At 37.7% G+C, this 13264-nt stretch overlaps 1 protein-coding gene across 1 annotated transcript in view; it reads right to left on the reverse strand.

Annotated features, from left to right (window-relative positions):
* The window catches only part of crtac1 (cartilage acidic protein 1), a 35222-nt gene that overhangs the window by 12486 nt on the left and 9472 nt on the right, over positions 1-13264 (reverse strand). The window contains exons 5-7 of the mRNA XM_015383250.1: positions 10449-10605; positions 7222-7356; positions 6994-7136 (exon numbers count right to left, since the gene is read on the reverse strand). Of these exons, the coding sequence (XP_015238736.1) occupies positions 6994-7136; positions 7222-7356; positions 10449-10605 (435 nt within the window). The remainder of the gene's footprint in view (positions 1-6993; positions 7137-7221; positions 7357-10448; positions 10606-13264) is intronic.

Genomic DNA, 13264 nt, shown 5'->3' on the forward strand with positions numbered 1-13264 from the left:
TTATCCTGCTGCCTGCAGTTTGGATTATTTAGATGAAAAACACCCACCAGCCGCCGCGGTGAACCGCGAGGAGGCGACCGGGCCAGAGGTTGCTGTCGGGGTCTGAGCGGCTTCGACAGAAATAATATTGGAAGGCAGGATTATAATCTGGATGAACTGACTGCACTGATGAAGTTTTCAGGTGTATTTTCTCACTTAAAAACATATTAAAACAACTTTATTCCCACTGAACACAGCAAATATAGCCGCAAGGCAAAGAAAGGATAGAGTAGCTCCGCCCAACGCGCGTCAGACACACTTTTGCACCATGAAGTCAATGCAGCAAAGCTGCTTCAGCCGCGCGTCAGAACTGACTGGTACAAGCAGCAAAAATGAAGCAGCAGACGCGATTTTGCTGCTCTTGCTGCGTCCGGTGTGAACGTAGCATTAGCTTTGATTACAACACACATTTGCTTTCGCATCGTTTCAATAAGCTTGTGCAATGTCACAAGATTTATTTCCAGCCAGTGTTGAATTCATTTTTCGATTTAGATCTTGCATGATAAAGCTAGTCTAACTGCTGCCCATTCTCCAGCACAGCCCAATGATTCTTAATGGGGTAAAGGTCTGGACTCCATATGTGAAAAAATCCCACATTCCCTGAAACACTCTTTGGGAGCAATGCAAGCTCTATGAATCCTACCACTGTCATCTTGGAAAAAGCATATGCCATCAAGGAAGAAAAAAAACATTCATTCATTCACACAGTGTTGCTGAACACTAGACCTGCAGCAACCCCAGATCATAGCACTGCCTAGTGTGTAGAAACTAGGCATGATGGGTGCATGACTTCAGGTGTTGCTCTTGAAGCGCCCATCAGTTTGGAACAGGGTAAATATGAAGTCATCTAAACATATGACCTTCTTCCATTGGTCCAGAATCCAAACTTTCTGCTCGCTGGTAAACTGAAGCCTTTTTCAGGTTAATCTCACTGATCAGTATTTTGTTTAAGGCAAGGCAGCTGTTCAGTCCCAATCTAGAGTTTTTGTGCATGTAGAAATGTTCTTACTTTCACTACAAAAAAGTAGCCTGGAATTCTGTTGTTTTTTTTCTAATTAATTTCACCAAACTTTTCAGTTATTGCTGATAACAATCATTCAGGATTTTTTTTTCAACCACAATTCTTCCCTGAAGATTGAATCTTTACACTTATCAAGGATGTTCTACTATGTGTTGGTTATTAGATACACAGTTAAAATACTGAAAACTTGCCATGGTTATGTCACAAAATGTGTAACGTTCAACTAGATAATATAAGCCTTTGTATAGTAAAGTAAATTTTTTGTACAGGGTTTATGGCTAAGACCATCATAAAATTAAAGGTAATCTATCATAAATTGCATATAATAAACAAAACAGGACATAATAAAATCTCAGGAAAAACAAACATTCAGCCAAATATCTAATTAATAACGATAGAATTACACTTCAGACATATTTACAATGACTAAGAAAAATGATATATGCTGCCTGAACTTTTGCTCAGTCATCTTTCCAAATATCTAAACAGATTTTCTGTATTGTTTCTATGTGTAATTATATGTATTTTCAACCTAGTGGAAAGAACATCTTAACTAACAGATTTTAATTAAAACTGAAGGCCTAATCTGCAGTTTCCATTAAGAAAAGCTGCTAGCTCAGCCAAATTTAAGTGCTGGTTTACTGAAGTGATACAACTGCTTCATTATTCAAGCCATAGGTCAACACTGGATAATAATGAAAGTGTGAGCATTCTGGGGGGTCTTTAGTGTGTTTTCTTTTTTGCCTTATGATTCAACATATTGTCTTTCATATTCATTTTTTGCCTTTTCCGTGTGTGTAGAGACACTTGTGTGTTGATCTGATGAAACTGTGTTGGGGCTAAGCATTGTACATTAACCCCTTTGGTGACCCTTATAAAAATGACTCCAGTGACATTAATATACAGTATAAATGATGGGGGAAGGCAGGGAGAGGTAGATCAAGGCGCACAAAGGGCCTGTAGATTTACACAGCACAGCTGATCCCTTTACCCCTTCGCTATTTGACATAACGACCCAAAACCCAACACATGCATACTGCTGGAGTCATTGATCCAATAAATTTATTGGCCAATTGTTAGCACTGATAAGATAGTCTCTGTGACAATAGGTTAGATTTGTTTTGCCCTGGGTTCACATTAGGCATTGATTTCAGTTAGAAAATAAGGAATGGAGATCAGCACTCACAAATTATAAATCAGTAGGTGAAATGTTTTATTTGATGGTAAAAATCCCAGTTAAAGACTTGCCCTCAATCAGAAAAAGCTTGGATTACCCATCCAGCTTCAGTTAGAATTATTTCTGTCAATTTTCACAACTTCTTCTTTCACATCTGAATGGTAGTTTCATCTGTGTATATTTTGAAAATAAAAATAGCATTTTTGTATTATCAACATAATGGAAATAGCAGTAAACATGTTCAGCTTTAACTGTATCAAAGACAGGGATCCTTTTTTCATGAGTTATTAGATAATACATGTTCCATGTTTGAAAATGTGGCACTTGGAGAGAGTACTATAAACCTCACTCCCAGACTGTTATGACCTTACTGATTACACTATGTGTGCCATAAAAAAAATATGTTGTAGTTTAGTAAAGACTTATTGGATATAAATATTTTTTGCAGATAAACAAGATCTCTATCCTGTTTTGCATCTTGGCTGAATGAGGTGGAGTCCCATTTGTTTAACAAAAGTGAGTACTTAATCATATCTGCAGAAAAGTTTTCTTCACACCATTTCTCTGTTGTTCAAATGAAATTATGCCTTCAAATATGATCCTCCATCGATGAATAGAGAATAGATGAATAAATAGCTAGACAGTAGATTGCTCAACTTCTATGAGAGTATATAAACAATTACTTTACAATAATCAGAAATGGTGGTTAAGATAAAAAAATATATATTTATTGTCACTTATCAACTTTCACACAGATAAACAATGTAAACTAGACAGGCTGCATGACTACAAAGTTAAGAAAAAATGTTTTTTATCATCTGGGATATAGAAATACAAAGTGCTTTCCTTACAAAAACAATTCTATAACTTTAGTCAAAAGTTGGAGCCTCATTCCTATTTCCTTCTTTTATTACAAATAAAACAACTTACTACAGCATCAGAAAGTAAAACTGTATTGTTTTTTGGTTACTCTCTCTATAGCTTTACTCCAGGTGACCTTATGAAAAAAAAATCACATAGTTTTGACTAACAGACCTGTTTTTTTGTTTTGTTTTAAAATGAAGATCATTAGAGATCCATGTGGGAAAAGATCTCTTGTCTTGTCACTACTACACACCACTCAGCTATCTGGTTTCTTATATTTAAGTTCACATCACCGTTCTGATGCAGATTATCTGAATTTAAATGAAAAGTTTTTGTTTGCAAAATAAGAGGAATGGAGACTGGATTAAGAAAATAGTTCTGTCTGAAATTGATGAACTCAGCATGCAGAGTATTTTAAAAAATCTATGCCAAAAATATGGTGCAGGGAGAAAGTTTAAATCATTTACTTTATTGAGAGTTAATTTCTTCTAAATTATTGTTTTCTGTTTAAGTTATGCCTCTGGCCAATTGACTGCTGGAGATAGGCACCAGCACCCCTTGCGACCCCACTTGGGACAAGCGTGTCAGATAATGGTTTAGATGGATGTATGGATGTTTAAGTTATGTCTTTATTTCTGTTTACATCTGTGACATCCTGCACCCCACTCCACGCGGGGCTGCCAAAGCTTCCTGTTATATTTCTGGAGACATCTGGTGTTGAAATATTGACTCGTAAGTTAGTTAGACGGGCAGTCCAACTGTGTTTGTTACCAAGAGATTTTACGGAACAAAGGGAATCCCATGCCATGGAGCGTCCCTGAAGCAATCCAGTGAAACGTCCATCGCTGGACGCCTCTCTAAATTCCGCAGCTATTTTTCACGTTTGATGCTTCAATTCCACATAAATCTGGAGTAGAGAGGGTCCTTCAGGCACGTAGTCCGTTGCTAAAAGGCAAAGTGGTGTTTCAAAGTTAAATACTACATGTGCAGATTGTGGAATGTGGATTGCATTTTACGCTGAAACCAGCGTTGGGTGGGTGGAGATAATTTGGGATGGTGAGGAGTCGGACTGGTGGTTTTTGAGTTATTAAAACACATGTCCACCAATCATTCATCATTACTAGTTCATAGCAAAGCCTCCCTGAATCCCTAATGTTTAGTGTTCTCTTGTGTTTACACTAGAGAACTAGTGTAGTGGCACCACAAATTATGCTAGTTTTAGCAGCAGGGGGATCTGGTGTGATAAACCTGGCGCTGATGATCAATGCGTTCTGGTTGGAGGAGGAATTTTTTAAAGATAGTTGAGAAAACCACTGCTTTTGGGATTTAGCGCTTGGTCCAATTAACACCTCACGCTCCATATATCAAATCGCCAGTCTAAACAGCTTTTTCACACACATTCCGTCCTCCTCGACAGTTATTGGGGAGATTTTATTCAACCATCTACTGTTCACAAATCACAATGGATTATATTATAGTTCACTAGAGTAAAAGCCTTCAGATGTTCAATGTTTCAGCCAACAATCTAATAAGCATTAAAGGTAAGGATTCAAAATCAACCATAATAAATATAATTAATTCAGTTAGGTAAAAATAAGCTTAGCATATTTGTGTGAACGCACTGATTATAGTTTGTCTTCTACATATAAAAAAGAGGAGTAGTCTACATGTTTATGAATCCATCTGCAAACATGTTAGTACCGTTTACGTGATGTGTCACATGACACTCACTGGATCTGACATCGCTGTGGTGGCTGGGTCAGAGTTGTTTATGGAAAACAACTCAGGGCAGATTTTTTTTTATTGTAGCATTTTGTTCTGACATTTAGTGTTGAATAAAGTTGCACTGAAGTGTGTTAATGTTCACACAGTAATTATTACAATTTATTAATTGGGCAGGTTTTTACGCAATGTGGCAGTTTTTAACAGATGTTTGGACTGGAAAACCTCTATCTGGCAACACTGTCTGAAACATCAGAACCATATTACCTGCGATTCCAGCACATAGCTACTGAACACTCTCTCTTTATAGAGACACGTTCTGAGAGGTCTGCAAGTACCCGGTTGGATCCCCACAGCCTCTACTTTGGGTTCCTGAGCAAAACCTTATGCTCTCCGGGCGCAACACAATGGCAGCCCACTGCTCCCCAAGGAGATGGATTAAATGCACAGGTACATTTCTCCAATGTGAGATCAATAAAATGTTCAATTATTAGAAAAACACACAATTTTATGACAAAACTCATCTATTTTATAAAGATAACACCAGAAAGGAAAAGGCACAGGCTGAAAAGTAACGTCACCAGATAAAGAGCAGGCATGCAAGTGACTGCTGTACTGTCTAAATAACCACGTAATTATGCAATTTAAAGTGTACAGTATGCTACTATCAAGCGATGATTATATCCTCATGATCCAAGTCCAACTGCTCAAAGGTGCTCTGCACTGAATACTCCTAGTGGAATAGGGTACTGGGCAGAAACCGCGGCACGTACACCTGTGGTTCATGCATTGAGTGAAACCCTGGGGTTAGAAGTAGGGAGACCTTGTGGTTTCCTGGCCTTGTTTTGGAAACTTAGGGGTTGGTGTGTGTACGCGCTTTCAGTGTAACGTTAATAATCTAGCTGACCTGATCCTGTATCTGTGATGTTTTAGTATGTAATTTGTTCTGTTGTGCCTTGTGTACAGTCACTGTGTTTTGTGTAAAAGCCTAACTGGGGACAGGCATTGAGAATAAGCCTTAGCTAAAATGTTGTAGTGTGTGACATGATTCATGAAACTATCGCTATCAAATAAATAAATAAAAAGCAGCAGATAAGACGTGTAGGTTGCCCTGACTGAGTCAGGATAAATACTGAGGATCTACCTTATTCTTTGGTGCAACTCATATGCTTATGTAGTGGTCCTGGCCTAAGGTGAACTTTATTTTCTGTATTATGTGCTTATCATCCATTGTTTTATACTTTCCTTGAATAAATTCTGTTAATACTAAAAGATGCTTTTCCCTTTTTTTGCACAACTTATTGAACTCTCTATAATGAATAAAAAACTGTGTTCAAACAGCCAAAATGTTTACGAAGTTGATAAGGTTGCTCTGGTTTATGAGTTCCAACATGAATTTATCTAATAAGTGTTTAATCTCTATATAATCAGAAATAACTAACCTAAATAACTTAACAGTGAAAACCAATGTATCTCTATACTAATAGAAGAAAACTGAGAACAGTTTTTTTTTTAAACATTTCAATACCTGTGACAAAGCAAAACTAATGTTTCAAGCCAATGGAGAACCAACTTCTATTTTCTATAAATATCACAATTATCACTATCAAGTCATGTTTTGTAAGACAGATAGGCATTCTAAACTTTACATAAATATAAAGGGGCTTTTGGACCCGACTTGACGCGCACACTGCTGCGCTCTGAAATCCATTATTTTCAATGGCATGGGGCGTGAAAGGGCACAAAGAGTTGCACCAAGCATAGTGCAGCACCAAGAGAGGTCAAAGCACGGCAGGCTTAAAGTTCAAATATGCTGAAATTAGAGTGTCATGCAGGCGTGCAGTCAACAAAAAGCAATAAGCACAGCACACACTGCGTCCAGTCTAAAAGCCCCAAGATGGGGGGGCGGTTAAACTTTATTTCCCGCTGATGTTTTATGTATGTAGGTCCATTCATCCTTTTTGTTCAAGTAACTAAGAAAAAGAAAAAGGAGAAATAACTAGGAAAAGTCATTTACCTGCAGCCTCCATAGTATTGTAGTTATTGTGTTTTTATTGGCGAGGCACCAGAGCATGTTATTCCTTTAGCTCACCACTAGATGGAAGTAACCCTTCAAAACTGAGGCTTTAAAGTGCACATTTATTATTAATCAAAGACATCAGGCCTTTACCTTAAATTTTTGTTTGCGGTTATTCAGCTGTATGTACAAGCGATGAGGTCCATTCCAGTTCCCATAGACAATGTCAGTCCTGCCATCACGGTTGAAGTCTGCCAACGCCACCCCTCTGCCATGCTGCATAGGGTCCTCCACTCCTAAAAATATATACACAATGGTTCTCTTACACTAAATAATAGATATGTAATGTTTCTTTAAATTTACACTATACATTATCCTTACCAGCCTGCTGTGCAACATCAGTAAAAGTCCCGTCACCATTATTCCTAAACAGGAAGTTGGATCCATACTCATTGTCACAGAAGATATCCGATAGAGTTTGACTAACAATTGGCCCAACAACGACACCTCTTCCCCCTGTGCAGATGGATAAAGTAAGAGAAGATTGCTCTGTAAGATAAAATGAGGCAGCTACCTAAATGGTGAGATGTTTTTATTAAAAAAATAAAAGCATGGAGCTGTAAAGGTGAAATTGTGTATCAAGGAAACAGAGAGAGATTAGAACCATGACAAAAGGAAATTAAAAGAGATCATTAGAGTGTTTTTGGTCTATTTGCTTAGATCAGTGTAGGTCTTTTTTGCTGACACAGACTAACTCTGATGGCCACAAACGCAGGTAAACAATTACAAAGGGAAGCGCAACTGAACAGTGATACCTCACATACTGAGATGTTTTGCATTAAACAAATCATAGCAGTACTTTAATCACTAGGAAGAAAAAAAATCACAGTGCACAATGAATATCACCCCATGATTTTCCAGTGACTTCCTATAGAGTGAAGCATATCGCTACAGTTTTTCATCTCAGACCAGCAGAGTTTAATTATGTAGCTGACGGGGCTTTGATTGCCCTTTCTCTGTGCAGTCAGTGCTGTGAGCCAGGCCCTGCTTCTGATTTACTGGCCCGCTTCATCAGCCCAGACAAATATCACTTGCCCCCAACAGCAATAAACCACAAAATGCCTCTCCAGAGATATGTAACCATCAGATATACAACTTCTCAGGCTGTCCATCTGCTCTGATTAAGAGCAGTTTGATGACAAAGCCATCCAGTGGACATCACTCACTGTACCTCTGAACCAGCTCCCTCTTCCCCCCTGGGTGGATCAAATGATGTCCTTCATGTAAAAAAAAAGGAATCTGAGATGATGAAGATTCATTATGTCGCTCTCAAACCCAAAGTCATTGTCCATTTTGAGAACTTACTGTACCACTGACACCAAGGACTTCTTGGTGGTTACAATAAAGTTTCATTAATGCATGATCTTGGTCTTCGTTATACGGAAACAAATCATAGTTAGGTTCAGCTCTCTGGCATTTACTGCTCCGCTTTTCCGTACATCACTGGTTCAACACTGAATGGAGAGGCTAAGTTAAGGGAATAGTGACTTTTAGGACTCTAAAGCTGGAGACAATGCAACTAATATAGGCTGAAACCTGTTTGTTAAGTTTTAAACAATATGCATTTAGGGGTTAGGGAGGACATTATGACACAGTAACCTTGTATGAGCTATGGCAGGGGTAACCAATTAAACATCAGCAAGGTCGGAATAAAGAAAATCATTAAAGTAAAGGTCCATAGACATTTTTAATTATTATCTTTTACTTTAAACAGAATTTAACACTGAAATAAAATGAGTTTTTTTATGAAACCATGCTATACATTTAATTTTTAAATAAAAAAAATAGAAAAAAAAAAAAAAAAAGGTTCCAATTTAAAAACCAAAAGGGTTTTTTTTTTAAGTAGAGAACAGCAACCATTCAGTTTGGTATATAGACAATTTCCTGATTCACATATTTTATAAAACACCTGAACTGACTGTTTGTTATTTTTGTTTTTTCTTTTTTTATGGCTTAATAAAAGAAGTGGGCTTTACGTTGATTTTTAAACCTGGGGTTGAATGGCGACAAAGCCATTCTAAAGCGCATGTTTTGCAAGATGCTCATTCGTGAGCCTGTTGTCGTCGAACAATATGCGGTAATTTATTAATGTTTTAAATCAGGTTGGGTCCAGATTAGCCAGCAGGTGGGTCTGGATCCGGACAGCGGTGCGCTAATCCTTGACCTCTGAGCTATGAGAACAGAACCTTTTAAACAGAGTGTACATGAGGAGAAATGGGCTTTTTTGCATGCTCTTGCATGCATTTAATAGGCGTTCCCTCTTGGGAAAGCAGGGTTGTGCATGTGCATTTTTTTTTTTTTTACTGGAGAGGGCCAGTCTTTTAAAAAATTCACAAAAATCCTCCACAATACCTTTAAGTGTGACTGTATGTGAATTTGTGTTCTTGTTTTACTTAAAATGTGGACAAAGTATTTTGTATAATACATATGAGCATTCAACTGGTTTCCACATGGTAAAGTATGGCTTTGTGTTTCACTGCTACAGACTGGCAAGGGTATACCCCGCCTCTCGCCCAAAGACTGCCTTAGATAGACACGGGCCCCACCGTGACCCTGACGGAATAACCAGGAGAAGATGGATGGATGGATGGATGGATGGATGGATGGATGGATGGATGCATTGAAGCAAATTCAACACCCAAGCTTTTGATTTATATCTTTTTGCAAAGACGTGCCTTCTAATTACTTGTTGGCATTAGGACTTGTTTAACCCAAAATGCTAATCTGCGGAACTATTTATTTATTTATTTATTTATTTTTTTTACAGTGTCCTGTCTGGCAATGTGGCAATAGGAATAATAGTCTTGCTGCCAAAAAGCGAGCCCAACAATCTGTGGCACATTTAGTGGCAAGATAAATCTGTCCTTGTTTTTTACAGTACCATTTCTAGGATCTATTTTTCTCTAAAGATAACTAAATATAAACATTTTTTAGGTAATTATTTTTCTGATTAGCCATTTTCTGAGTTTTGCAAATTAAGACACATCTTGAACAGCTGCTTCTATTTTGAATAGTGACAAAGAAAAATAGGTTTCTTTGTCACGTAAACAAGCAACAGGAAGAAGGAATTCATATTTTATTATTAATAATATATTTGTTCTGTTTATTGTATAAATATTGAATGTAGACAACTATTTAAAATAACTTAAACTAATTTTACAGAAATAATTAGAGATCTTATTTACTGTTGCACTACTAGCTGCCTCTGGGATTTTGTGTAGCTACATCTCTAACCTGCTGTATTTTTACAATAGTTCAAGGTGACACTATAGTTGTCCTTTACAACAAATAACAGATACTATCAAGGTTACATTGGTGTGGTCTAAGGTATATTTTCTATACCTATGCGGGGCCTGTTCCACCAACTTTTCTGTAAAGATATAGAGGTACTTTAAGATATTTCGCTTAAACAAAAACAACCTCCTGTTTTTGTTTTTAAATTTTAGAATCTATGGTTTCAAATTTCTCATGCTTTTCGGCATAATGCAGTAAGGTCAGATGGCACAAACATATACATTTCACAATTTAGATAAGTGCTTGATACCCACCAATAAGTTTGTTAACTCCAGCTTGTTCTGCAACATTGGAGAGGGCAACAACTCCCTGTGAAAGGTCACTGGCTGCCTCGTCCATCTCTATCAGAGCGTGAGGGCCTACATTTCCACTGGCATAGTTGGCAATGTAGATGGCATAGCGCCCTGTACCCTGCAGAAAAACAACAATATCCTTCATTGAATTACACAGACACACAAGTTCGGACATATACAAACCAGTTTGGTCATTTGACCTTTCTGGGAATTTTAGTAGTAGAATTTATTGCCCCAGTGTGCCTCTAACCGAGAAGAACCAGATTCTTGGATCGAAAAAAAAATCCTATGAAAAGCAAAGTGCTAGAAAATCAAAAGGTTGACTATAAAATTTATTTTGTATTTCAACCTGTTATGTAACACATACATTTTCTGTTTGCCCTGTTTTGTTTCTTTAAATCAATATTGCTGTTAGACTTGCTGCAAACTCTACTTCAGTGAAAAAATGCTGTTAGAGAATTCAGACCAAGAACAAATTTTAAAATAGCCTACACCTCAATAGGAGACCAGTTTCCAATTCTTTGGCAACTGCAGTCTTAGTTTTTTAAAACTGGATGCATTTAAACATGAAAAAAAATGTAAAATTCCTCTTACATGTGCAGCGCTGTAGGGTTGAGTTAAGGGTTGTATTTAACAAGTGTTTGTTTTTCCCAAAGAAGGCAAACCCCTCAGAAACTGCAGCTTTCAGTTTTGGTAGCAAGGCTCAACAGATGCAGATTTTCTTCTATGATATGGTGTTCTGGGTGACATACTGAATAATGTTTGTTGCTGCAATATTAACTGTTTCTACCATCCCTGTGGCCATTATTTACAGTTGATGTTACAGTCTTTAACTTTGCCTTCTTTATTTGTGTTTCTATTCATAGAAAGTAAACAAACAAACAAAAAAAAACACTGAAAATCTAGGCCTTGTTTTTTTGAGTGTCATTTTAGACACTAAATGTCCTGCTGGTTGAGAAGGAAAGTTGCTCCCACCGGAGATTTATTCATCTCCACAGGGAGTTGTTCCTCTCCAGTAGTGCCGCATGCATTCTCAGATTCAGAAATCTCCGCAAAGTCATCAACTCAAAGCTCAATGGTACGGAGAAACCTTTGCTTTACGATTTGGCATGTTATGATCAGAGAAAAATGCATTTGATGTTTGGTACATCACATTATTTTAGACAAAAGGCCGAATGACTGACTAAAAAAAAAGAAAATAAGTGAAATGGTTTTTGATTTATAAAACTATATTTTTTGCTCTTTCTCTGTTTAACTGTAACTATTCATCACCTTTCCTCATCAACCAGTCTCTCTTCTCCCTTTAACTTCATTCACCCTGCTTTTTACCTCTTGTCCCTTCTTACTCAGCTTGGCACTTCTTGCTCTGCCTCCCTTTGGAGATTAATTTCACACTCCATTATCAGTCAGAGTCCCTGCAGACACAAACTCACAGACGGAACCACGCTAATAGACTATACACTCGATTTAAATGAGCTTTCCCACCAGGCCTAACGTGTTTCCATCAATACGAACGCATGCATGTATGCAAGACCACACAAATAAGAGCCATCTGACCATTTTCCTCACCCTAGTGTACTTATACATATAGTGGAAGGTAAACAAGTCGGGATTGAGGCAAATGCCACGTTACAGAGTACTTTACACACTTTCAGAAAGATACACACACAACAAAAAAAAACGTAATTGTAATTAAAGACCTGAAAGCCGCTGGCTGTTACTTAACAAAGTTAAAAGTCAATGATTTTTCAATAGGGTTTCACCCAAGGCTAATTTCTGTCACTGAGCCTGGCAGTCAAGATAGTATAACACAAATTAATTTAATCTGCATGAATCCTTTGTGTTTATCAGGGGCGTTGCTAGGCACAAAGCTTTACTGGGGCACTGGCCCCCTACCGCATATGCCCCTTCTTCCATACACAAATACAGACGAGCACACTGCCCCACCCTGATACATTCCTACCAAAATTACTAGTTGAGATATTAATGAGTGTAACAAACATGAACATTTTCAACATTGCAGCTATAAAAAATAAGACATCACCAACTTTGACAAATAAAAAGTTTCCTTATACACATTCTGAAGTAATCATTAATTCCTAGGTTTCAGAGTTTTAGTTCAGGGGAAAGTTTAACTCAACACGAACTAAGTTTTTCTTTTATTTTTTGAGCATTAAAGTGTACCTCCTATTTTTCATTTTTTCAAAGCGGTCAATCACTTGACTGTGACTCAGCTTAGAAAGTTCTTCCTTTTCAACTGAGAACATAGCAGGATGATGGAGCCTGTCTTGTCCCATTGTGCACCTCAGCCAAGTGTGGATCCTTCTCAACACACTGAATGACCTTTCACAACTCCAGCTGTTGACTAGGATTGTGAGGGAGATCTGAATGACCTGCGTTAGTGTGGGGAACATGATGTTATCAAGCAAGTTGAAAACACACTGCATATCCTTGATGATAAGGCTTTCTTTTTCAACCAGGAAAAGTTTTCAAACCATTTTGAATTAAATGAACGTTTTTTTTACTCCAAATTTGTGCTGGGGATAGTGGGACAACTTCACTTGTTAAGGACCATCATGTTTTCCCCCTTAGTCACTAATGTCCCCTTCTTGTTTATAAACGCTGGTTGTTGCATCCTCATCACCTTCATGGTCCTGTCTCTCCTGTCTCTCACCTGTCTCTTGCCTGTCAGTCTCGCCTCCTCCTCCCTTTCCTTTCCTACTCCAGCACCTTCATTCTCATTCTCTACAGCAAACATTAAAAAACATAAATTTATA

This window comes from Cyprinodon variegatus, unplaced genomic scaffold (genome assembly GCF_000732505.1).
Source record: "Cyprinodon variegatus isolate N-32 unplaced genomic scaffold, C_variegatus-1.0 Scaffold1, whole genome shotgun sequence".
NCBI classification, from domain to species: Eukaryota; Metazoa; Chordata; class Actinopteri; order Cyprinodontiformes; family Cyprinodontidae; genus Cyprinodon; species Cyprinodon variegatus.